General features: G+C 46.8%; 1 protein-coding gene across 1 annotated transcript; it reads left to right on the top strand.

Annotated features, from left to right (window-relative positions):
* Window positions 1-1146: 1146 nt before the first annotated feature.
* On the top strand, window positions 1147-27271 carry fam169b (family with sequence similarity 169 member B). Its single transcript, XM_060853680.1, has 8 exons — window positions 1147-1281; window positions 2974-3064; window positions 9209-9294; window positions 10486-10657; window positions 16132-16314; window positions 18271-18399; window positions 19973-20094; window positions 27182-27271. Exons 1-8 carry the CDS (start codon window positions 1147-1149, stop codon window positions 27269-27271), a joined length of 1008 nt encoding a protein of 335 aa, XP_060709663.1.
* Window positions 27272-27559: the final 288 nt, after the last annotated feature.

The following is a 27559-nucleotide window of genomic DNA, read 5'->3' as shown; positions in this document are numbered from 1 at the left end:
CGCTGCACTGACAGAGGGTCAGCACTGAGGGAATGCTGCACTGTCGGTGGGTCGTTGCTGACGGAGTGCCGCACTGTTGGAAGGTCAGTTCTGAGGGAGTGCCACACTGTCATAGGGTCAGTGCTGAGGGAGTGCTGCACTGTCAGAGGGTCAGTGCTGAGGGAGTGCTGCACTGTTGGAAGGTCAGTTCTGAGGGAGTGCCACACTGTCGGAGGGTCGGTCTTGAGGTAGTGCTGCACTGTCGGAGGGTCAGTGCTGAGGGAGTGCTGCACTGTTTGATTATACACTTATCTCAATGTTCAGGACACAGTATTTGTCTAACCTGTACTCCAGACCATGTGTGAGTGGTATACATACATTTCCTGTGTCTGTTTGCTCCTTATCTCTGATTTAAGGCTCTTTGGTTCCTTATGTACAATAACCCACCTTTCCTTACATCTGTACGGAGCCAGTTAGTAAATCCAGCTCTCCAGAGCAGTGTCTCAGACCTCTCTCTCTTCACAAACATATTTCAGACTGCTTCCTTCTGCCTTCTTCACATCAGGGACATGCTGTCGGTCACAATACAGCAAGCCTTTTATTAACTGGCCCCTGTGGGACCACAAATGTGCCAGTTAGTTGAATACTCTCGAAGTCCATCGCATCAATGTAAATACACACTAAGTCATAGAAATGTAAGACACATCACTATTATCCATTGTTTAAGCATAAATCACTTAAATAATAATGTAATTTGTCTTGAATAAAGCTGACTGGCAGAGAACTTTCTCATTCGCACCTTCAAATGGCAACTTGCACATTGGTGGTGGGAGAGGGGGGATTGAAATAACACAGAAAACGTACGGTGTTTGAGGTCTGTAATTTTTGCTGTTTATTGAGCTGGTTGGCTCACAAGGTGCTGGTTGAGATGAAGTTTGCTGTATTATAATTTACACAAGTCTCATGGTAACCTAGGAATCAGCCTCAGGATCTTACAGTTAAAAGTCCCATCTGAGAACCAGCTCCTCTGACAATGCAGCACACCACTGGCACCCCATTTCTGGAGCAGGACTCGAACTCACAACCTTCAGATTGGGGGGTGGGAGTTACCGAGGCCTAAGCAGATGGGTTTTGACCTCTGACCTTCTCGATTATGTCTCTTTAGCAATGAGGTATCCTGTGGATATTTTAACCGGTGGAGAGTGGGATGTGGTAAAGCAATCATCAGAGGCTTACCTGTCGAGACTTCGTGAGAGAGAGCGGGAATCCAGTGGGTGGTTTACGCTGGCCAATGGAGAGAAGGTAAACAACCTCATCCACGTTCTGTCCCTATGATTGGCTGCAGCCTCGGATCTCTCTAAGGAGAAGCGAACCAATCAGAGATTAAAAACGAGAACAGTAATTTGAGCTAATTATGCCGGCAGAGTTACTGTACTCCACAGGCCTGGACTCACAATCACAAATATCCCACCACTGCATCCAGAAACCTTACATTTAATTGAATAAGTTTTAAAGTCTCACCCTGGTGACGCTGACCATGAAACTTTCAGATTGTTGCAAAGATCCATCTGGCTTCATTAATGTGAAGGAAATCTGCTGTCCTTACCCCATCTGACCTACATTCAATTCCTGTTCCACAGTGCTGTGTGCACTGTTTAATTTTAATGTGCTCAGTTGTGGGAGACGGATTGTTGATCTATGCTCACTGTGCTCAATAAGATAAGCCTGGATGCGGTCTCAAGAGATAACATACATTGAGGGAAGCAGGCTAGGTTCAAATGCAGCATGGTCCTGGATAATAACCAGGTTTGGCCTGGAAGGTGACAAGGAGCATTTGTCCCAGGTAATGACCATTTCCACCAAAAGAGAATCTAACCATCTGAGCAGGGTCAGAGGGAGGATTCCTGCTGAGAGTTACCCACCCCCTGACTCCCCAAAGTCTGTCGACAAGGCACAAGTCAGGAAGGTGATGGAATACTGCCCACTTGCCTGGATGGGGGCATCTCCAAAAACACTCAAGAAGCTTGACACCATCCAGGGCAAAGCAGCCCACTTGATTGGCACCACATCCACAAACATCCACCACTCCCTCCCCCACTGACACTCAGTAGCAGCAGTGTGTGCTATCTAAAGGATACGTTGCAGAAATTCACCAACCATTTTCAGACTGCACCTTCCAGACCCACAACCACTACCATCTAGAAGGACAAGGGAAATAGATACATGGGAACACCACCCCCTGCAAGCTCCTAGCCAAACCACTCACCATCCTGACTTGGAAATACATCGCCGTTATTCAGTGGATCAAATTCCTCAAATTCCCTCCCTAAGGGCATTGTGGGTCTACCCACAGCACCTGGACTGCAGCTGGGCAAGAAGGCAGCTTACCCCCACCCCCTCCAGGTGCAACTAGGGACGGGCAATAAATGCTGGGCCTAGCCAGTGATGCCCACATCCCATGAATGAATGAGATCAATCCTAGAAGCTGAGCTGTAAGCCTAGATGCAGACTGTACTGTCACTGAAAGAGTTACACCTTTGGAAATTTGTACCATGCCCTTTAGCAGATCACTGAGATATATAAAATATACAACAAACCAGGTGGGTGTTTTGGGACAACGTTTTAGCTGTGGCAGGAAGAAACAGCTTGCTCACAACAACACTTTCAGTCCTGGGGCACTGAGCTCAGAGCACAACCAGGTCAGCCTTGGTTTGCTTGAATAGCAGAGCAGGCTCGAGGGGGCTGAATGGCCTCCTCATTTCTGTGTAGGTTTGCTCCCGTTTCCTCCCACAGTCCAGGGATGTGCAGGTTAGGGTGGATTGGCCGTGGGGAATGCAGGTTTACAGGGATAGGGTGAGTCGGGGTGGGATGCTCTTTGGAGGGTTAGTGTAGAGCAATGGGCTGAATGGCCTGCTTCCACACTGTGGGAAAGCTATGATTTCTCGTGTTCTCACCGTACACTGGGGTGACACCCTTTTTATTTTATCTTTCCAGGTTGCTGTGAGACTGTCCTCTCTGGTCTTTCTGCAGGTACATAGGGAGCACAAAGGGCACTGTGTCCTGGGTCTGGCCAGCTCTCAGACAGGTCAGTCACTGCTTTGTCGGCTCCGTCTTCAGCTTCCAGACCAGGCAGCACAGAGTGAGGCTGTTCGGCCCATCACCCTGACCCTGGGTTCTTTGAAAGATTAGTCCCACATTCCTCTACTCTTAACCTTGCAAGCATTGAATTTTCAAGTTTTTGTACATTTCCACAGCCTCAAAGGGTTCCACGTGAACTCTGCGTAAAAACATTTCTCCTCACTATCCCCCAGTCTTTATATGATTATTTTAAATCTGCATCAACTGGTTATCGAAACTCTCACCCGTGTTAGACTGTTACCTGTTATAAACCCTCTTCCAAGGCTGAATTAGTACATTCAGGGCAATAACACATAGAAAGTTAGTTTACTCTTGCTGGGAAGGCAAGGGAACATGTCAATGAATAGAGACACAGTAGGCTATGGAATTTCTGAAGAAGGGCCACTCGACCCGATAAGTGAACTCTGATTTCTCTCCACTGATGCTGCCAGATCTGCTGAGCTTTTCCAGCAATTTTTGTTTTTGTCCCAGTAGACAGGATGATCTTGTGAGATTATGCTCCTGGGAAAGACACAGCATCAGGTGCTGGGGAAGAGGAAGGGGTTTTTGTATCAGGTGCGGACAGGGGGCAGAAAGTCTGTACACAAATTGCAGGGCATTCAAAAGGTCTTTATTTCAATATGGCTATGGTTCAAAGGAACTGCTGTTTTAGCTTCGTTGGTCCCACTCCACAAGACTGTACAGAAAGGTGTATAGATCTGCACTGGGTAAAGGGTATATAGGTCTGCACTGTATAAAGGGTATATAGGTCTGCACTGGATAAAGGGTGTATGGGTCTGCACTGGGTAAAGGGTGCATGGGACTGAACTGGATAAAAGGTGTATAGATCTGCACTGGATAAAGGGCATATAGGTCTTCACTGTATAAAGGGTATATAGGTCTGCACTGGATAAAAGGTATATAGGTCTTCACTGTATAAAGGGCATATAGGTCTGCACTGGATAAAGGGTATATAGGTCTGCACTTGATAAAGGGTATATAGGTCTTAACTGGATAAAAGGTGTACAGGTGTGCACTGGATAAAAGATGTATAGCTCTGCACTGGATAAAGAGTGTATAGTTCTGCACTGGGTAAAAGGTGTATAAGTTTGCACTGGATAAAGGGTATATAGGTCTGCACTGGATAAAAGCTCACAGGCCTGCACTGGAATACAAGATGTATAGGTGTGCACTGGATAAAGGGTATATAGGTCTGCACTGGATAAAAGCTCACAGGCCTGCACTGGAATACAAGATGTATAGGTGTGCACTGGATAAAGGGTGTATAGGTCTGCACTGGATAAAATGTGTGTAGGTCTACACTGGATAAAGGGTATATAGATCTGCACTGGATAAAGGGCATATAGATCTGCACTGGATAAAGGGTATATAGGTCTGCACTGGATAAAGGGTGTATAGGTCTGCACTGGATAAAAGGTGTATAGGTCTGCACTGGATAAAAGGTGTATAGGTCTTCACTGGATAAATGGTGTATAGGTCTGCACTGTATAAAGGGTATATAGATCTGCACTGGATAAAGTGTGTATGGGTCTGCACTGGACAAAAGGTATATAGGTCTGCACTGGATAAAGGGTATATAGGTCTGCACTGGATAAAAGATGTACAGGTCTGCACTGGATAAAACGTTGGCCCAACATCAATGTCCTTGGGGAATTGGCCTGGCCTGTATTTAACCCTAACCACCCCCTGACACTCTTCTATGTTCTATGTTCTGAATGGCTCTGCACATCTGAAAGATGTTGGCTCGGTCACGTTTGGTCTGTGTGTGTAATACCTGATACCAAACACTAGATGTCAGAGGAGAGCCACAGATATCAACTCAATGAACCCACATCAGTTTAGAAACCAGCTTTGAACATTGCTCCCAGTCAAAAGGTTTTGCCTGATCAGTAATGCTACTGCCTAACATTCACTCCCAGTACTTGCTTCTGTCCCTCCTGCTCCCTGCTCCTCACCCACGTAGCAATGTGATATTGACATTCCAGTGAATGACAACAGCAGATTTCTTCAACATGACTCTAGATAGATAGCTGTGCTTTTCCAGCACCACTCTAATCTAGACTCTGATCTCCAGTACCTGCAGTCCTCACTTTCACATAATTCTATATAGACAGAGTGGGCAGAGAGGTTCCCTGCTCTGAAAACGATGAAGGACCGGAGGGCGCAGTTTTGTAAAAGAAACAAGCACAGGATGAGAAAGGGCAGTAGTTGGGGTCTGGAATGCTCAGCCAGGATGTGTAAGGAAATAGCATAAAGACATTATTTAATATATCAGGTTATGGGGAAAATAGAGACACTGAGCCCTAATGCTCAGAGAGCCAGTATGGACACGATAGACTGAATGGCCTTTTCTGCACTGTGTCAATTCTGTGATCCTGTCCAGATCTCCCTCAGATCCAGGCTCCATGTAATCAGGTGGAGCTATTACCCAGCTCCTTTCTCAAGCTCCACTTACAAAGTCCAATTGCCCCTCTCATCTCTCAGTCACAACGGAAGGATCTGGGGAGAATATTTCGGACCGAGATGAGGAGAAATGTCTTCACCCAGAGAATGGGGAGCCAGGGGGAATTCTCTGTGACAGAAAGTGGTGGAGGCTGAAACATCGAATGTTTTCAGGAAGGAGTTAGATACAGTTCTTAAGGGAGCAAAGGATATGCGGAGAAAGTGGGAATGGGGCACTGAGTTGGATAATCAGCTGTGATCATACTGAATGGTGGAGCAGGCTTGATGGGCTGAATGGCCTACTCCTGTTCCTATATTCTGTTTCTGTATTCCTTCTTCACCTTTTCCTTCACCTTCACCTTAAGGGAGTGGAATGCCATACCTTCAATGTAGTCACATTAGGGAAATTTAAACAATCCTTGGATAAGCACATGGATGAGGATGGGTTAGTGTAGGGGACGAGCTGGGAATAGTTCACAGGTTGGCGCAACACCGAGGGCCGAAGGGCCTGTTCTGCACTGTGTTGTTCTATGTTCTATGTTCTAAGCGGTGATTTCCAACACCCGTCACCTCTTCCTGCATCTCTGCTCACCCCCAGCCCTTCACTACTCCCCAGGATTTCAAACTGTGACACTCCTCCCTTCCCTCTTTCTTTGCACAGCGTCCACTCCGTTGTTCCCAACCCCTTGCCCTCATCTGCTGCCTCTGCAGTCCACCAGCCTGCCCCAGCCCTCACTGCTCTCTCAGAATCACCGGTAATGCTTGGTTGTTACCAGCAGATGGTGCAAGAGGGCTGTGTAGAAACAGTCAAATCCCAGGGGGAGCCCAGGGCTGTTTTGACAACTTTGTAGAAAATTAATTCACTGTCACTGATGGGGACTCATGAGGTTACTTTCTGTAAAAGAAAATCCCTGGACCCATTCTTCCAGAATACAACTCTCCCATATTCCCATTCAGCTGTTTCATACGTGGAATTTTAGCCTCCCTCCCATCGTACAAATAGGTGCTAACTCAGGTTAGTGGTCCATTTCCCCTTCACTCTTCGACCCCTCTGACCTTTGCACCATGCCCTCTGCAGAGAAGTTCATTCAGGGAGTAGTTAACTTAATTGTGGGGTAAAAAATGAGGTCTGCAGATGCTGGAGATCAGAGCTGAAAATGTGTTGCTGGTTAAAGCACAGCAGGTTAGGCAGCATCCAAGGAACAGGAAATTCGACGTTTCGGGCATAAGCCCTTCATCAGGAAAGGCTTATGCCCGAAACGTCGAATTTCCTGTTCCTTGGATGCTGCCTAACCTGCTGTGCTTTAACCAGCAACACATTTTCAGCTGTTAACTTAATTGTGTAAGTTAAAGGTGCAACTTTCTGTTTGGATCGATGGATGTATCTGGTTACTCAAGACACTGGTAATTTTATTTGTATTTGTTCACGAAACGTGGGCTGGGCCAGCACTTATTTCTCCCTAAATACTCCCTGAGAAGGTGGTGGTGTGCTGACTTCTTTAATGGTGCTTTAAACAGAAACACATGCTGTGAGGGAGCGACACTGACGGAATGGCGATATGTTAAATCAGAATGGTGAGCATGTTGGAGAGGAAGTTGCAGGGGGTGGTGTTCCCATGTATCTGCTGCCCTTGTCCTTCTAGGTGGAAGTTGTCTTGGGTTTGGAAGGTGCTGCCTGAGGATCTTTGGTGAATTTCTGCAGTGTATCTTATAGATGGTACACACTGCTGTTGTAGGTTGTGGAAGGTATTGAAGTTCTTGAGTGTTGCACCCATGTGGTTTACTGACCTGAGTTTAATGTCACTGGCCAAGTTGAGATAAAAACCAGAAGTTGCATGGAAAATTCAGCTGGTGGGTGACATGATGGCTCAGTGGTTAGCACTGCTGCCTCCCAGTGCCAGGGACCTGGGTTCGATTCCAACCTTGGGTGACTGTCGGTGTGGAATTTGCACATTCTCGCCCTGTCTGCGTGGGTTCCCTCCAGGTGCTCTGGTTTCCTCCCACAGTCCAAAGGTGTGGGGGTTAGCCATGAGAAATGCAGGGTTACATCGGTAAATGTGTGGGTCAGGGTGGGATGCTCTTCAGAGGGGCAATGTAAGATTGTTGGGCCAAATGGCCTCTTCCCACATAGTAGTGATTCTATGATTAACATCTGAGATCACTTCTTATTTTCCTTAACATTGCGGTGCTCCCTCAGCACTGCACCTCCGACAGTGCGGCACTCCCTCAGCACTGTCTCTCTGACAGTGCGGCACTCCCTCAGCACTGTCTCTCTGACAGTGCGGCACTCCCTCAGCACTGACCCTCCGACAGTGCAGCACTATCTTAGCACTGACCCTCTGACAGTACGGCACTCCCTCAGCACTGACCCTTCAACAGTGCGGCACTCCCTCAGCACTGACCCTCTGACAGTACGGCACTCCCTCAGCACTGACCCTTCGACAGTGCGGCACTCCCTCAGCACTGACCCTCTGACAGTGCGGCACTCCCTCAGCACTGACCCTTCGACAGTGCGGCACTCCCTCAGCACTGACCCTCTGACAGTGCGGCACTCCCTCAGCACTGACCCTTCGACAGTGCGGCACTCCCTCAGCACTGACCCTCTGACAGTGCGGCACTCCCTCAGCACTGACCCTCTGACAGTGCGGCACTCCCTCAGCACTGACCCTCTGACAGTACGGCACTCCCTCAGCACTGACCCTCTGACAGTGCGGCACTCCCTCAGCACTGACCCTCTGACAGTGCGGCACTCCCTCAGCACTGTCTCTCTGACAGTGCGGCACTCCCTCAGCACTGACCCTCCGACAGTGCGGCACTCCCTCAGCACTGACCCTTCGACAATGCGGCACTCCCTCAGCACTGACGCTTCAACAGTGCGGCACTCCCTTAGCACTGACCCTCTGACAGTTCGGCACTCCCTCAGCACTGACCCTTCGACAGTGCGGCACTCCCTCAGCACTGACCCTCCGACAGTGCGGCACTCCCTCAGCTGCTGACCCTCCGACAGTGCGGCACTCCCTCAGCACTGTCTCTCTGACAGTGCGGCACTCCCTTCCTCAGAACTGCAGGAATGGTTTTGAAGCAGCTGCTCAAATTTGAGTTCAGTAAAAGTCTGAAATTAAAACACCAGCCGAATGAAGTCCCTGTCATCACCATCGATTGTTGCTCGAAACGCATCATCTGGTTCAATCATGTGCCTCAGGGAGGGATATCTGCTGTCTTTGCCAGGCCCGGCCTACCTGCAGTCCTCACTGACTCCAACATGCAACTCCAGACCCACCGCTGATATTCATCTTTTGTAAAGGCTGAGCCAACCACTCAATCCGAGGGTAGTTAGGGTAGGACAGTCAACGCTGGCTTTGTCAGTGACGGCCATGTCCCATGGAAGGGTGTGTGGAATATTCCATCCCATCCTGATTTATCCAAATTCATTCCTTTTGCTAATCTGCAGATCACTGAAATTCACGAGGAGCTGGGCTATGGCACCTCTCGGATCCTGTGAATCAAAGCCAGGCGCCTGAGAGGGAGTGACACAGCAGCTTGTCCTTGTAGCTGTCTGCTCTCTCACTGCACGGTTACCAAGCCTGGGAGGTCTCGTCTCTGCGGTTATTTACTGAGTGTTTAAGCCACATTCCTCTCCCCTGCGCAGTGGTAGCTGTACACCTGGCTGGGCGATGGTGGTCCGTGGACGATGCTGTGAAGACCAGCGACATGACAAGGCAGGAGCTGGTCCAGGTAAACCCCCTGCTGAGGGTGTGATCTACTCTCTGTGATCTGACTGGGCGAGAAGCCACTGGGTGAATGCAGCCAATCAGTGAAGCACAGAGCTGCGAGAGACCATTCCGCCCATCATGTCTGCCCCAGCTCTCCAACTCCCTTCATGCCACACTCCCCATAACCCTACACATTCTTCCTTTTCTGATAATATTCCAGTTTCCTCCAGAAAGCCTCAATGGAATCAACCTCCCCCACCCACACTGGAGAGGGTGAACTTTACCCCGCGCTGTGCAAAACCATGTCCTCATTGCTTCTTCAAAGTCTGTGCTCCCTCGTTTTCAGTGCCCTTCCTGCTGGGACCAGCTTCTTCCCAAGACTCTCCGTAGACCGCTCGTGATTTCCGATCCGTGGGATCTCAGCTCCTTCCCTGCTCTGGGCTAATGGGTCACACACCGGCCACTGGCCCCAGAACGTAACCCCCCCTTTCCCTCCTCCAGCTCCTGACTTGGAGGGAATTCCGTGTCCTCACTAAACATCCCGAACACGGCTTCCTTCCACAGCAGATGAGGAGGTGTCTGTTAAATAACCCATGAACTGGATTGGGGTTTGATCCCTGAGCATTTTGAAACAGCTCAGTGAGCAAACCCCAATCCAGAACCTCAGCCTGAGCTACAAACCTTCTCAAACCTCACTACACAATGAACTAAGTCATTCATTAATTACGGAGTCCAGTTGGTAACATGAACAGGCTGATACTGGGATTGGATCCGGTGTGGAATGTGGGCGGATTAACACTGGGATTGGATCTAGTGTGGAATGTGGGCAGATTGACACTGGGATTTGATCCAGTGTGGAATGTGGGCAGATTGATGCTGGGATTTGATCCGATCTGTAATGTGGGCGGATTGACACCGGGATTTATTCCGGTGTGGAATGTGGGCAGAATGATGCTGGGATTTATTCCAGTGTGGAATGTGGGTGGATTGACGCTGGGATTTGATCCGGTGTGGAATGTGGCAGATTGACACTGGGATTTGATCTGTTGTGGAATGTGGGCAGATTGACACCGGGATTTGATCCGGTGTGGAATGTGGGCGGATTGACGCTGGGATTTGATCTAGTGTGGAATGTGGGCGGATTGACGCTGGGATTTGGTCTAGTGTGTCTGATTCTGGCGTTATTCTGATTGATTCCGTGTGGATTCCTCAGGTGCAGTCAGTTGGTGAACGGATTGTGCTGTATCTCCTCAATCAGATAATTTATGGAAAGTGGGAGTTTGAACCGGGCAGCATTCCGTTTGTTCCTCATCCTGAAAAGCAGCTCGCCAAAATCTTCTGGAAAGACAGTGAGGCTGTCGGATTCTACACCATGAATCGGAAAGGTAACATTCCACTCTCCAACCGGGTGTCTGATCACACCCAGGTGAGATCCACTGGATCCCTGCTAAACCCAGCTATTGGACACCGTGACCAGATCAGAATAACACATTTAGACCACAACATCACTAATGCCTCCATATCACGTTACATGGGAACCTATGCACAAGGAACAGTAATAAATCATTCTGCTGTTGAACCTGTGATATGGTTCAGGTCATGTCAGGTCATGGCTGATCAGATTGTAACTTTCAATCCACATTCCCTCTCATCCCTGATAACCTTTCACCCCTCTGCCACACCAAGAATCTGTCTTCCACCTCCGCCTTGAAATTATTGAAAAACTTTCCACCATCGTTTCTGGAAGAGAATTCCAAAGTTTCATGATCCCCTCAATAAAAATGATTTGTTAGCTTTGCTTTTTTAAAAGCTTGCAGAAACTTTTGCTGTCTAATTTCATATTTCCAGCCAACTTTCTCCTGTACACTAATTTTTTTCGTTTGGTCATTCCTTGCAGTTTTTATAATCTGTCCAATCGCTGACCTGCCATCAGGCTTTGCATAGTTACTTGTTTTTCGTTTGCATTTGATACGATCTGAACATTTCCAGTTACAGGCGGAGAGTGGGTCTTGCTTGTTGGAATGTGTCTATTCTGTCTATTCTGAAATGTCTCCCATAAGTGTCTGCCATTACAGCATTATTGACATATCCTTTAACCAGGTTTGCCAGCCCTTCTTCCTTGTCCTCATTAAAACTTAAAACAAAATATCTCAGACCCACACCTCCATTCTTCCAACTGAATATAAAATGCAAATGTGTTATGTTCACTGCTCCCTAGGGGCACCTTCACTCTCAGATCAGGATGTGAAGGTGCCGGTGTTGGATTGGTTTGGACAGAGTCAGAAGTCACATGACTCCAGGTTCTAGTCCATCAGGTTTATATGAAATCACAACCTTTCAGAGCACTACTCCTTCACCCTAACTTTCACCTGTCAAAGGGACAGCGCTCCGAAAGCTTGTGATTTCAAATAAACCTGTTGGATGAGAACCTGGTGTGGTGTGACTCTGTCCAACCCAATCCAACACCGGCACATCCACATCATGGTTATTGTCAGTTCTGAGGCAGTGTGACTGGAACCAGAAGATTAACTCCGCTTTCTCTCCAAGGATGTTGTCAGACCTGCTGAGCTTTTCCAGCAATTTATGAATTTGTTTGAAGTTATTTACCTCTATTTGCATTCTCAGTTCATCTTCATTGTTTGAATGTTCCATGCGTTCAGACACGAGGCCTTTATTTTTGTCCATTTTTCATAATCTCTGATCATATCATTTGATGTTCATGATATCCTTTCCTGTTGTGGTCTGTTTGTTATCTCCTGTACTGCTGTGGTCTGTTTATCATCTCCTGTACTGCTGTGGTCTGTTTATCATCTCCTGTACTGTTGTGGTCTATTTATCATCACCTGTACTGCTGTGGTCTGTTTATCATCACCTGTACTGTTGTGGTCTGTTTATCATCTCCTGTACTGTTGTGGTCTGTTTATCATCGCCTGTACTGCTGTGGTCTATTTATCATCTCCTGTACTGTTGTGGTCTGTTTATCATCTCCTGTACTGCTGTGGTCTATTTATCATCTCCTGTACTGCTGTGGTCTGTTTATCATCACCTGTACTGCTGTGGTCTGTTTATCATCACCTGTACTGTTGTGGTCTGTTTATCATCTCCTGTACTGTTGTGGTCTGTTTATCATCACCTGTACTGCTGTGGTCTGTTTATCATCACCTGTACTGTTGTGGTCTGTTTATAATCTCCTGTACTGTTGTGGTCTGTTTATCATCTCCTGTATTGTTGTGGTCTGTTTATCATCGCCTGTACTGCTGTGGTCTATTTATCATCTCCTGTACTGTTGTGGTCTGTTTATCATCTCCTGTACTGCTGTGGTCTATTTATCATCACCTGTACTGCTGTGGTCTGTTTATAATCACCTGTACTGTTGTGGTCTGTTTATCATCGCCTGTACTGTTGTGGTCTGTTTGTTATCTCCTGTACTGTTGTGGTCTGTTTATCATCTCCTGTACTGCTGTGGTCTGTTTGTTATCTCCTGTACTGCTGTGGTCTGTTTATCATCTCCTGTACTGTTGTGGTCTGTTTATCATCACCTGTACTGCTGTGGTCTGTTTATCATCCCCTGTACTGTTGTGGTCTGTTTATCATCTCCTGTACTGCTGTGGTCTGTTTATCATCACCTGTACTGCTGTGGTCTGTTTATCATCTCCTGTACTGTTGTGGTCTGTTTATCATCTCCTGTACTGCTGTGGTCTGTTTATCGTCTCCTGTACTGTCGTCGTCTGTTTATCATCTCCTGTATTGTTGTGGTCTGTTTATAATCGCCTGTACTGCTGTGGTCTGTTTATCATCTCATGTACTGTTGTGGTCTGTTTATCATCGCCTGTACTGTTGTGGTCTGTTTATAATCTCCTGTACTGCTGTGATCTGTTTATCATCTCCTGTACTGCTGTGGTCTGTTTATCATCGCCTGTACTGTTGTGGTCTGTTTATAATCTCCTGTACTGCTGTGATCTGTTTATCATCTCCTGTACTGCTGTGGTCTGTTTATCATCGCCTGTACTGCTGTGGTCTGTTTATTATCTCCTGTACTGCTGTGGTCTGTTTATCATCTCCTGTACTGTTGTGGTCTGTTTATCATCGCCTGTACTGTTGTGGTCTGTTTATAATCTCCTGTACTGCTGTGATCTGTTTATCATCTCCTGTACTGCTGTGGTCTGTTTATCATCGCCTGTACTGCTGTGGTCTGTTTATTATCTCCTGTACTGTTGTGGTCTGTTTATCATCGCCTGTACTGCTGTGGTCTGTTTATCATCGCCTGTACTGCTGTGGTCTATTTATTATCTCCTGTACTGTTGTGGTCTGTTTATCATCGCCTGTACTGCTGTGGTCTATTTATCATCGCCTGTACTGTTGTGGTCTGTTTATAATCTCCTGTACTGCTGTGGTCTGTTTATCATCTCCTGTACTGTTGTGGTCTGTTTATCATCGCCTGTACTGCTGTGGTCTGTTTATAATCGCCTGTACTGCTGTGGTCTGTTTATTATCTCCTGTACTGTTGTGGTCTGTTTATCGTCGCCTGTACTGCTGTGGTCTGTTTATCATCTCCTGTACTGCTGTGGTCTATTAATCATCTCCTGTACTGCTGTGGTCTGTTTATCATCTCCTGTAGTCTGTCTATCATCTCCTGTACTGCTGTGGTCTGTTTATCATCGCCTGTACTGCTGTGGTCTGTTTATCATCTCCTGTACTGCTGTGGTCTGTTTATCATCGCCTGTACTGCTGTGGTCTGATTATCATCGCCTGTACTGCTGTGGTCTGTTTATCATCGCCTGTACTGCTGTGGTCTGATTATCATCGCCTGTATTGCTGTGGTCTGTTTATTATCACCCGTACTGCTGTGGTCTGTTTATCATCTCCTGTACTGCTGTGGTCTGTTTATCATCGCCTGTACTGCTGTGGTCTGTTTATCATCGCCTGTACTGCTGTGGTCTGATTATCATCGCCTGTATTGCTGTGGTCTGTTTATTATCTCCCGTACTGCTGTGGTCTGTTTATCATCGCCTGTACTGCTGTGGTCTGATTATCATCGCCTGTACTGCTGTGGTCTGTTTATCATCGCCTGTACTGCTGTGGTCTGATTATCATCACCTGTATTGCTGTGGTCTGTTTATTATCTCCTGTACTGCTGTGGTCTGTTTATTATCTCCCGTACTGCTGTGGTCTGTTTATCATCTCCTGTACTGCTGTGGTCTGTTTATCATCGCCTGTACTGCTGTGGTCTGTTTATAATCTCCTGTACTGCTGTGGTCTGTTTATCATCGCCTGTACTGTTGTGGTCTGTTTATAATCTCCTGTACTGCTGTGGTCTGTTTATCATCGCCTGTACTGCTGTGGTCTGTTTATTATCTCCTGTACTGTTGTGGTCTGTTTATCGTCGCCTGTACTGCTGTGGTCTGTTTATCATCTCCTGTACTGCTGTGGTCTATTAATCATCTCCTGTACTGCTGTGGTCTGTTTATCATCTCCTGTAGTCTGTCTATCATCTCCTGTACTGCTGTGGTCTGTTTATCATCGCCTGTACTGCTGTGGTCTGTTTATCATCTCCTGTACTGCTGTGGTCTGTTTATCATCGCCTGTACTGCTGTGGTCTGTTTATCATCGCCTGTACTGCTGTGGTCTGATTATCATCGCCTGTACTGCTGTGGTCTGTTTATCATCGCCTGTACTGCTGTGGTCTGATTATCATCGCCTGTATTGCTGTGGTCTGTTTATTATCACCCGTACTGCTGTGGTCTGTTTATCATCTCCTGTACTGCTGTGGTCTGTTTATCATCGCCTGTACTGCTGTGGTCTGTTTATCATCGCCTGTACTGCTGTGGTCTGATTATCATCGCCTGTATTGCTGTGGTCTGTTTATTATCTCCCGTACTGCTGTGGTCTGTTTATCATCGCCTGTACTGCTGTGGTCTGATTATCATCGCCTGTACTGCTGTGGTCTGTTTATCATCGCCTGTACTGCTGTGGTCTGATTATCATCACCTGTATTGCTGTGGTCTGTTTATTATCTCCTGTACTGCTGTGGTCTGTTTATTATCTCCCGTACTGCTGTGGTCTGTTTATCATCTCCTGTACTGCTGTGGTCTGTTTATCATCGCCTGTACTGCTGTGGTCTGTTTATAATCTCCTGTACTGCTGTGGTCTGTTTATCATCGCCTGTACTGTTGTGGTCTGTTTATAATCTCCTGTACTGCTGTGGTCTGTTTATCATCGCCTGTACTGTTGTGGTCTGTTTATAATCTCCTGTACTGCTGTGGTCTGTTTATCATTGCCTGTACTGTTGTGGTCTGTTTATCATCGCCTGTGCAGTTGCCTTTCGTTTTGGCTTTGATGCGGCTCTTTGCAGGTGTTTTTGAATCATCCTGCTTCGAGAGATGTTCCCAAACACCTCCGGAGCAGATTGTACTTGAACCTAAGCCTCCTGGTTCAGAGACAGGGACATTACTACCGCACCATCAGAATCCTCTACTCTTTAATATCCCAAGTTTTGTCCCTTCCCCCACAGTCAGTTTAAAAGTTGCCTCAATAGTTAACAATCGCAGTTCACCAATTAACCTGAGAATTGGCACCTTGAGATCACAAGTTGAGCCAGTGACTGAAATCCCGACAGAATTAGGTGTAGTCTCAATGGGTCCCTGAGCAGACAGCTAGACGTGGGACTTAATGACATTGTAGATGTTACCAAAAGTTGCATTCAGACACAAACCTTAGTGATGTGTTGACTCAAGTGCGGGGTTTCCATATCCTCTTTGCAGTTTTTCCTGCTTTGCTCCCTGTGGAATTCTGCTTGCTCCCATGTGAGTCTCTGACGTGTTTTGTAATGAATGGATACTCTCTGCTTGCATTGATCCAGGGAGTCTGTGTACGGACCACACCGGCCAGTGTTACCAGCTTCCTGTATTGGACACTGTGTTTGTCAGACAGACTCACCGACGCCAGGGCATTGGGTTGAAGATCCTGCAGGATTTCTGTAGCGCCTTCAGTGATGACGAAGCTTTGGGAATCAGCACGCCCATCTCTGCCACCATGTACAAAGGTGCAGCAGATTAACACCCAGAACATACTGATGGGGAGAGAGTGGATGAGCAGGAGCACGACTGAGCAAGTAATATAGCGGGGCCCAGCCAGCGGTCTGGGGAAAGGTGTTCATAAAATCTGCGATGATAAAACTGGCCTCAGTGATGGTGCCGAAGAAACTATCATCAGTTGCTGAAAAATCTGGTTCACTAATGTCCTTCAGGGAAGGAAATCTGCCATGGTCCTGGTCTGATCCACATGTGATTCCAACATCACAGCAGTGAGACTGCTTCTTCACTGCTCCCTGAGACGGCTGATTGAACCACTCAGTTCAAGGGCATTTGAGGATGGGCAATGAATGTTGGACTTGATAGTAAAGCCCATGTCCAACGAAAGAATAAAGAAAACCACCCTCAGCTCCTTCACTGTGTCCTGCATGGCTTGATGTTTGAGGCCAGGCGCAAAGATGCTGAAAACGTGTTGCTGGAAAAGCGCAGCAGGTCAGGCAGCATCCAAGGAGCAGGAGATTCGACTTTTCGGGCATAAGCCCTTCTTCAGGAATCCTGAAGAAGGGCTTATGCCCGAAACGTCGAATCTCCTGCTCCTTGGATGCTGCCTGACCTGCTGCGCTTTTCCAGCAACACGTTTTCAGCTCTGATCTCCAGCATCTGCAGACCTCACTTTCTCCCAGGAAGAAAGATGCTTTGCTTCAGTTATACTGGGCTCTGGTGAATCCAGACGTTCTGGATTCGGTCCCACTCCAGGATTTGATGGCCAAGGAAGCTGTGTTCACTACATGGCAAAACAGACTGAGAAACACTGACCCCCTGCAAGTCCCTCCCCCACCCCACCATCCCCGAGCCCCTCGACATCCTGACTAGGGAGTATATCAGACTTCCCTCAACGTCACTGGGTCAAAATCCTGGAATTCCTTCCCTAAGGGCATTGTGGGTCAACCTACAGCACACGCACTGCAGCAGTTCAAGAAGGCAGCTCACTCCCGCCCCCTCCAGATACAACAAGGACAGGCAATAACTGCTGGGCCCAACCAGCAATGCCCACAGCCCAAGAAATAGTGTTTAAGTTATTATTCTGCAAATTCTACCGAAACAGCGCCGGATACCCAGGTTCCTTTCCACCTTGGTGCGACTGTCTGGGTGGAGTTTGCATGTTCTCCCCGTGTCTGCGTGGGTTTCCTCCAGGTGCTCCGGTTTCCTCTCGCAGTCCAGAGATTAGGTTAGCTGGATTGGCTGTGTTAAATTGGAATAATGTCCAGGGATGTGTAGGTTAGGTGGGTTAGCCATGGGAAATGCAGGGTAAGAGGGATAGGGCTGGGGGGTGGAGGGGATGGGTCCGGGCAGGATTCTGTTTGGAGGGTCAGTGCAGATGTGATGGGCCAAATGGCGTCTATCTGCACTGGAGGCGTTCTATAATTCTATGACATGCAGTTGGCAATAAGGGAGGGAGAGATTCCTGGTGGTGTGAAAGGGTAATGTTGGAGCCTCCACTATCCAAGGTTCCACTCTCCAACTCATAGACTGGCTGGGTGAACTGTAACACATTACCATCAACATCTACCCTCTCCAGTCCCTCAAACAGCTCAATTAAATCACTCTCTGTTCCTCTGTCAGTTTGTATCTGAGCTTTGACTCATTTCAATGCTCTCTGAAGGTAGCCTGTGAAGTACAGAGCTCAGTAATTTGAGTATTAGACTGTCTCGGGAGACATGGAGACCAATATCCATCGATCAGTCCTGAGCTCCCTCCCTGTGGGAGAGTATCTACCAAAGCTGTCACTGAGCAAGGCTGCATTGGGTGAACAGTGTCCTCTGGAGATGGGAGAGGGACCAGGGTCTCTGTGACACTGAGAACGTGTGAGGGCCACTATCTTTGGACTTACTACAGGGGGCGGGTAGAGGAACAGTGCAGATAGCGAACTGAGAATTAATGCCAGCACCGAACACTTTCTTTTTCAGTTTGTTCCAAGTATTTGCAGACACGACCCCAGGAGCAGGCTCGCCTTTGGGAAGTGGAGGCTCCAGGGGACTGGAGCCAAAGGGTTAATGTGTGGCTGCAGCTCCAGTTGGGAGAGATACCCTTAGAGAGTGAGTCCTTATTAACACTGCTTCGTGTATAGCCCATCTCCCAGCGTGGCACATTGGAAAGTGTGAAGGAATGTAACAGCCTGTGTGAGGTTGTATAACATGGACCTGTTGGGACATGTTGGCAGGTTACAGGGTACATGTGGAATGTGTTGTTGTCAGCCATCGTTTTTTTTCAAAAATACACTTTATTCATTAATAACATCTTTATATACATTCATAATCTCTAGATCAGTTATTTTCTGTAGTCTACATATGTAGAACAAACAAACTCAAGGCATTTCTTACTGATACAAAACCATATTTATAGACATTTGAGGGTCTGATAATGGAATAAGCCCCAATTTAATTTGAGTAGAAAGACCTCAGACTGTGGCCTTTCCCCACTGTGCCTTGGCAGCAGCTGCCCTAAGCTTTACTGCATCCCTCAGCATGTATTCCTGGTCGTCGGAATGGATCAAGTCCCACTCCACATAGCTGAGCAGGCAGTAGACACTGCCTTCCATAGTGCAGTGCAGAGGGAAAGCAGCACAGTCAGAGGTACTGCAGGTCACTTTGGTGAATCTGCAACTTATCCCTTCACCCATGCCATCAAAACAAATTACTGTCACTCATGGAGTCATAGAGATGGAAACAGACCCTTCGGTCCAACTCTTCCATACTGACCAGATATCCTAAATTAATCCCTCGGTATCCACAAACTCATGAGTCGTGAATTTGCTATTTGCACCAAAAATTAAGTAACCAATCATTCAAAATCCATGCGCAAAACTCGCACTCTGGTGATCACTTGCACTTAGGTGGTAATCTCACTCTCCGACCTGTTCTAATACACAGCCTCACCCGTCCACCCCTTCCCCCACACACTCATGAGCAAGGGTGGAGGTACTCAGGAGGATGAGCAGATTGAGGACATCAGCCTGATGGAGGTAGAGGAGGGAGGTGGGAGAGTGACTGGGAGGGAGTCACAACTACACCATCCTCCCCCTCCCACAGCCAGTAACCAGCCCTAAACCCCACACCCTGAAAAACACCCTAGATACAGAGTACATCTCGCCGTTTTTGCTGTATTTATTACAATCTGTTACGATTGTTTTTAATATTTTACTCTGTTAAAATTAAATTTTATTTCAGATGTTTTAGTGTTTATTAATTCAACCCAGAAATAACAGGCAAAAAGTCATCGTTCTGGGGTCCAGGAACCTGATCCTACTTTGGCCAAAGGTTATTCAGCTCCATGCTCATGAATGCACCATTGACAGGGCTTTTCAGCAATGGAGCCCTCAGTCAGTCATGGAGGGAGTTTCCTCTGCATCAATTGGCTCCAGTGTGTTTCCCTCATTACTTGAGAGCTTTTAAAACAGTCTAGAATCCACCTCCTGAACACACTGAAGGAGAAACAAATCAAAGCTTGTTAAAATCTTTTTATTTTACTCATTTCCTTGTTATAATTTGACTAATGAAGGTGTGAAGTTTTCTGATGAATGTGTCTGCACTTGGCGATCTGAGCAATGATGGATGATGGGAGCCAGGCCTGTTTCAAAGCTGATCTTGTCTTTCCTTCTCTCACCTACAGACAGAACTGGAGGCAGTGCCTCCACATGTCAGAGCCCAGCCAGAGAGGGTGACCCGGGCTCGATAGAGGAGAGTATTACTGGACAATCACCTCATCAGGCAGTCCAGAGTCTGCAGGTGCAGGTAAACAAAGAGCTGGAAATCTCCCTCGTCCCCTTCCCTCCCTCTCGCAGTGCACACTTCTCCATCTTCCACACACACTCACACCCACAGCCACCTTACACTCACACTAACAAACAGACACACCCACATCCACACTCACACCCACACTCTCACCCACACCCACAACAACATTCACACACACACACTCGCACTCACACTTACACCCACACTCACACTCACACCCACACACACACTCACACTCACACCCACACTCACACTCACATTCACACTCACATTCACACCCACACTCACACTCACACTCACACTTACACCCACACTCGCACTCACACCCACACGCACTCACACTCACACTCACATTCACATTCACACACACACACTCACACTCACACACACTCACACACACACTCAAACATACACCCACACTCACACCAAAACCCACAGCCACACCCATACCCACTCCCTCAACACTCACTCCCTCCACCACCCTTCACACCCGCACAAACTCACTCTTACATTCACACTGACACTCACTCACACTCACACCCACGCCCACACCAACACTCACACTCACACCCATCCCCACAAGCACACTCACACCCACATCCACACTCACACCCACACTCACACACTCTCGCACCTACATCCACACTCACACCCACACTGACACCCACACCCACACTCACATTCACACCCACACTCACACTCGCACTCACACCCACACCCACTCACACTCACACTCACATTCACACTCACATTCACACCCACACTCTCACCCACATTCACACTCACACCCACACTCACACTCACACACACAGTCAAACATACACCCACACTCACACCAAAACCCACAGCCACACCCATACCCACTCCCTCAACACTCACTCCCTCCACCACCCTTCACACCCGCACAAACTCACTCTTACATTCACACTGACACTCACTCACACTCACACCCACACCCACACCCACACCCACACCCACACCCACACTCACACCAACACCCACACACATACCCATACCCACACCCACTCCCTCAACACTCCCTCCCTCCACCACCCTCAACACTCACTCCTGTGACTCTCAGTAGGATTTGTGTCAACCATCTGCAGTGTCCTCTGCTTCTGAAACTCAAGAAGGCCCCTTTAATCTGTACAGAGATCAATGTAGAAACTGAAGTGACACACAATTCTGGAGTGTCTGCTATCAGAAGGATGTTAATAAACTGGAAAAGGTGCAGAAAAAATTTACAAGAATGTTACTGAGACTGGATGATATGAGAGGCTGGATAGGCCTCTGGATAGGGATTTTTCTCCCGTGGGAACATTGGAGGCTGAAGGGGTTTATAGGGTTTTATAAACCTTATAGGAGTTTATAAAATTATGGGCATCGATAAGGTGATAGCCAAGGTCTTTTCCCCAGGATAGGGAGTCCAAAAGTAGAGGGCATAGGATTAAGGTGAGAGGGGAAAGATTTTAAAGGGATGTAAGGGACAACCTTTTCACACAGAGGGTGGTGAGTGTATGGAAGGAGTTGCCAGAGGAAGTGGTGGAAGCAGCTACAATTAAAACATTTAAAAGGGGTCTGGTGGATACCTGAATAGGAAAAGTTTAGAGGGATTTGGGCCAAACACAGACAGGTGGGACTATTTCGGCTTGGATGAGTTGGGCCGAAGGGTCTGTTTCTCTGCTGCATGACGCTATGACAGTGCCTTCCAAACCCACTTCCATCTAGATACATGGGAACACCACCCCTTGCAAGTTCCCCTCCTAGATCCTCGCTATCCTGACTTGGAAATATATCGCTGTTCCTCCACGTGGGTCGAAATCCTGACGCTCCCTAACTGTACTTGAGATGCCTGTGCTCCTCAGAGGCTGGAGTGGTTCTCACATCTAGCTCACCAGCACCTCCTGCTGGATGGACAATAAATACTGGTCCAGAGACACCATCTCCCCAGAATGAATGAAACTATCTTGAGACGGTGCTCATACAGGCTGTGAAAGCGAGAGTCGTTTTGCCATTTAGTCATCCTGTCGACACAAACAAGCACTGCTCTAATTCGATAATTAATGGTAAAATGAGGAAATGTTGTTAGGTAGAGAGTGTGACAGAGACCCACATGGTAACCAGCACAGCTGAACAAGTTCAGATTTTTCCATGTACTGTGCACCTGGACTCGTGCCAAGGACTCATCCCTACTTCCCACAAATTCAAGGATCATGGGAATGATGCCACAGACTTCCTCTAAAATCAATTCAAACCCAATTCAAAAAAACCCAGACAAGATGCCTTTGGTTTGTTTGTATAGGGTCAAACTCCAATGTTTATTTGTTTCCTTGAGATGTGTTTATGACTATGTCGATACACAAAGCTAACTTACTTGAATGTTTTTGAAATACCGTGGCCACTTCACAGCGCCAGAGACCCGGGTTTGATTCCAGCCTCTGACAACTGTCTGTGTGGAGTTTGCACATTCTCCCCGCGTCTGCGTGGGTTTCCTCCCACAGTCGAAAGATGTGCAGGTCAGGTGAATTGGCCATGCTAAATTACCCGTAGTGTTAGGTAAGGGGGAAATGTAGGGGTATGGGTGGGTTGCGCTTCTGTGGGTCAGTGTGGACTTGTTGGGCCGAAGGGCTTGTTTCCACACGGTAAGTAATCTAAATCTAAAAATGTTACACCATGCTCAGAAAGGAATGAAGAGGAGTGGGAAGTGTTAATGGACAAATAAATAAAAAAATCATAATAGTGCTTGGTGTAATTTTCTCGCAGGTTGTTCTGGAACCTTCTGAAGGGGTCACAGGACAGGCAAGTGGCTCTCAAAGTTCAAGAGAATCAAACTTGGTTGCAAGAAAGCCAAAAGGACGCAGGGACAGAACCAGGACTGAAACAGAAACAGCTCCTGACAGGAAAAGAAGCAATGCAAGCCTTTCCCAAGCACCCAGTTCAAAACAAATGAAGTTGATGGACTCCAGTCTTTGTGACTGAAGAACACGACAGGTCAGGGAGGTCTCAAACCCCTCACTCGCACATCAGATGGATTCTGTCTCAACTTTGAGGCGAAGGCTGTATCGATTTGCTTGTCACTTCCTGTTAGGTTGCATTATCCATCACCTAAGGCACGCCCACCCAGGAGTCCTGAATTCAGAAAACAGGAGTGAGGTCGAGAAATGAGAACAAGCCTGCATTTAAATAGCACCCTGCATGAGGTCATGATCTCCCAACAGGTTTTACTGCAACTGAAATATTTCTAAAGTGTTGTCACTCAGGAAAATGGAGTAGCCAATTTGCTCACAGCCAACTCCCACACATTAATGACCCATTAATCAGTCTAAAAAGATGTTGGTCAAGGGTTAGATATTGGCCCAGGCAGCAAGAAGAACTTCCTTGCTCGCCTCAAAATAATGACCATGAGATCCTTTTACAGCTAATCTAAAGGGCCTGAGGTGAACGTCTCTATTGAAAAACAGCGCAGGGCTCCCACAGTCCAACACCAGGAGTGCCAGCAAAGTTTGTGGGTCAGTCTCTGAGTGGGACTTGAACTCACGGACATCTGACCCTCTGAGCCCTGGTTGGTGATTCGAGAAGTCTTGCTAGGCATCTGACTTTCTCCCTCACCCCTAACACTCACGGTTGAAAACAACTTGCATTTACGTAGCACCTATATTGCAGGGAAAACATGCTTCGACAGTTCACAGGAACATCAATTTGATAGAAATAAATTGGAATGGTGTTCTGGCACAGTTGTGAGGTTTGTCTGGGGTTATGATAAACTCCAACAAGAGTCACTTGAAGAAGAAGGGAAGGAAAAAATAGTTTCTCAGAAGTGGCTAACACCCTAAATAATTTAAAATTCAGACATTATTGGAATCATGTTGTATTGCTATCATAAGTTGTTTGTTGCAGTCAAATGTCCAAAAGTACAGACCCATTTCATTTATAAAGCACCTTTAACACAACAAAACACAGAGTCATAGAGATGCACAGCATGGAAACACTCAGCCCATTCCATGCATGTACCACTCTCTGCATGAAAAAGTTGCCCCTTAGGTCTCTTTTATAACTTTCCCTTCTCATCCTAAACCTATGCCCTCTAGTTCTGGACTCCCCCATTCCAGGGAAAAGACCTTGACTGTTTACCCCATCCATGCCCCTCGTAATTTTATAAATCTCTATAAGGTCACCCCTCAGCCTCCGACGCTCCAGGACAAATACTGACACTGAGCCCTACACGGAAATATTAGGACAGGTGACCAAAGAGGTAAGTTTTAAGGAGTATCTCAAAGGAGGACAGTGAGAGTTTGCAACAAGAGTTTGCAACTTTATTTGATTTGATTTGATTTATTACGTCACATGTACCGAGGTACAGTGAAACGTTTTGTCTTGCATGTAATACCAGTAGATCATACCACACAAAGTACATGAGGGTAATAGAACAGAGCAAGGAATACAATATTACAGCTTCAGGGAAGGTGCACAAACAGTGAAAACAACATTTAAATTTGAAATTTGAGAGGTCCTTTCAGAAGTGTGATAACAGCAGGGAAGAAGCTGTTGTTAGATCTATTCGTACATGTATACAAACTTTTGTATTATCTGCATGATGGAAGACAGTGGAAGAGTGTAACCAGGCTGGGAGGGCTCTTTGATTAAACTGGTTGCTCTTCCGATGTGGTGGGAAGTGTAGGTGGAGTCAATCGATGGAAGACTGGTTTGTGTGATGTGTTGCTGGAAAAGCGCAGCAGGTCAGGCAGCATCCAAGGAACAGGAGATTCAATGTTTCGGGCATAAGCCCTTCTTCAGGAATGATGGGCTTAATCCTGAAGAAGGACTTATGCCCGAAACGTCGAATCTCCTGCTCCTTGGATGCTGCCTGACCTGCTGCGCTTCTCCAGCAACACATTTTCAGCTCTGATCTCCAGCATCAGCAGTCCTCACTTTCTCCTGGTTTGTGTGATGGTCTGGGCTGTGTTCACAGCTCTCTGTAGTTTCTCACTATAGTTGCCTTACCAAGCTGTGATGCATCCAGACAGAACGCTCTTTATGATGTGTCCTTTAATGTGTAATGTCAAAAGATTCAGAGATTCCTAAAGCTAATGACTCTCTTATTCAGTGGAGAATCTATGTCGGAGAGAGAGGTCACTTGTACTAGTATTTACATAAGGTTGACCGTTTTGTGGCTGAATAGAACTGTCTCCTGTTGAAAATCCCCCATGTCTCAACCTGGAAAAAGAAGGAGAGGGGGTTATAAAAATTTTGAAGTATGCTCCAAACTGGGAGTAAGTACTCAGTGAATCCGTGAATTGCCCGTAGTGTTAGGTGAAGGGGTAAACGTAGAGGAATGGGTCTGGGTGGGTTGCTCTTCAGAGGGTTGGTGTGGACTTGTTGGGCCAAAGGGCCTGTTTCCACACTGTAAGTAATCTAATCTAATCCATTACTAACATAGAGACGCATGGGTGGGGGTTTGGGGCAAAGACTGTTTTGGAGTTAGTCAGAAGTCATATGACTCCAGATTATAGTCCAACAGGTTTATTTGAAATCACAAGCTTTTGGAGCACTGCCTCTTCATCAGGTGAAGTCCTGGCATAGAACAATGGGGCCAAATGGCCTGTTGCCAATCTTGTAACTTCTCCAGAATTCCTGTGTCAGAATAAAACATAAAGCAGGAGATTCTTGTTCTGAAACGCCATCAGCTCCTGCATGTAAATGCCACATTAAATGAAGCTCCACATATTGATCTCTAGATATTATTTTATACCAGCTTAAGGGTCAAGGACCCATAACTAAGCTTCTGGCTCCTCACTGCTAATGCAATACATGAAGAATTTTTAAAAAGACCAGTTGAGAGGAGAAAGATTTTAAAAAGACATGAGGAGAATTTTTTTTTAAACAGAGGGTGGTTCGAGTGTGGAATGAACTTCCTGAGAAAGTGGTGGATGTGGATATAATTAGAACATTTAAAAAACATTTGGGTAAGTACATGAATAGGAAAGGTTTGGAGGGACATGGGCCAGGGGCAGGCAGGTGGGACTGGTTTCGTTTTGGATTATATTCGGAATAGACTGGTTGGACCGAAGGGTCTGTTTCCATGCTGTATGACTGTATAAGAGACCATCCTTCATCATAGATCGAGTCCACCTGTCCACATTCTTACTGCACCCCCGAACCTCTTCCTTCAACACAAACATATTGTTTTATTTTCTCTAGTTTTGTCACCCTATCATATTTCCCACATTACAGCAGGGGCTAGAGTTCAAAACTACACAATTAGCTGCAAAACATTTTGTGAATTCCAACGGATGTGAATAATGTTATAGAAATTCAAATTCTTCCTGTCTTTTTAAAATCCCTGTGTTGAATTGAATTAGCTTTATTGTCGCATTTACTCCGTGAGTACAGTGAAAAGTTTATAAATCGCCACTAACAGAACCATCTCAGTTACAAAGGTAGCCAGGTACACGACAGGGAACTGAAGGAGAAAATTAACACTGCAGCAATACACAGTATACCCACAGCTCAGAGAAACAAGAATCAAAGCTACAAACATCGCAGTCTCTCTCCAAAGGCTCTCCACAGCAGATCAGGGCAGGGAGTCACCATGTGGTCTGACCTTTGATTGCTGTCACACTCCGCACTAAGTCGCTGGTCACTGGAGTCCCCACTCTGGATGTGGGGATCAAGGGCAAGGCCAGCTGTTGTCACTAACCCACAATTGTCCCCCTTAGACAATGTCAGAAGGGGAGTTAAGAGTAAACTACATTGCTGTGGGTCAGGAGTCACATATAGGCTCCAGATAAGAACAGCAGTTACCTTCCTCAAAGGATATTAGTGATCCAGATGAGTTTTAAACAATTGACAGTAATTACAGAGTCACCATAACATTCCAGACATTTATTGAATTCAGATTTCACCAGCAGCTGTGGTGGGATTTCCCTGTGACACTACCACAGCACCACTGCTTTCCTCTGCTGCTTGTGTTCTTTCTTCTTTCCTTCCTGTTTCAGTCTTCCCCACTATTCCTCCCTTCCATCCTTTCCTTACCCCAGGAAATTTCCACAGATATTATCTGACTTTTTCTCTCCACTTCCCTCAGTTTTACGAGGCATGTGTCCCTCCCATTGGAGCCGTCTACCCCAAAGGGAAAATCTGTTCCCCACCAGTTTGTGTCGCTCTCGCTCAGTAAACGGCCAACCCCCCTCACCCCACTGCAGTTTGGTAACACCTCCAATGTCCCAGACCTCCCTGAATTCCAGAACAACTCCTGACCTGACAGTGAAAGTTGTGGAGAAGAATTGACTGGAGTGTAGCTGCTGTCAGACTCTGTATGTTGAAAGATTCAATTTGAAACAATCGCACACAGGACGAAGTTCCAGCAGATGGCAACCTCTCCTTTCCTAATATTCCAGGCTGGTCTGAATGATCAACTCTGTATATCAGAACATGATTCCCTTTTTGTATTGGAGACTGTAAG

The sequence above is a fragment of the Hemiscyllium ocellatum genome, chromosome 42 (genome assembly GCF_020745735.1).
Source record: "Hemiscyllium ocellatum isolate sHemOce1 chromosome 42, sHemOce1.pat.X.cur, whole genome shotgun sequence".
Taxonomy (NCBI): Eukaryota; Metazoa; Chordata; class Chondrichthyes; order Orectolobiformes; family Hemiscylliidae; genus Hemiscyllium; species Hemiscyllium ocellatum.
This window is presented reverse-complemented; position numbering and strand designations above follow the sequence as displayed.

Bases quoted from the DNA above. Each gene is read 5' to 3' on its own strand.
- fam169b (XM_060853680.1), top strand. From the start codon at position 1,147: ATGAGGTATCCTGTGGATATTTTAACCGGTGGAGAGTGGGATGTGGTA. The intron at 1,282-2,973 runs GTAAACAACCTC...TTATCTTTCCAG, and splicing joins CGCTGGCCAATGGAGAGAAG to GTTGCTGTGAGACTGTCCTC. The intron at 3,065-9,208 runs GTCAGTCACTGC...TCCCCTGCGCAG, and splicing joins TCTGGCCAGCTCTCAGACAG to TGGTAGCTGTACACCTGGCT.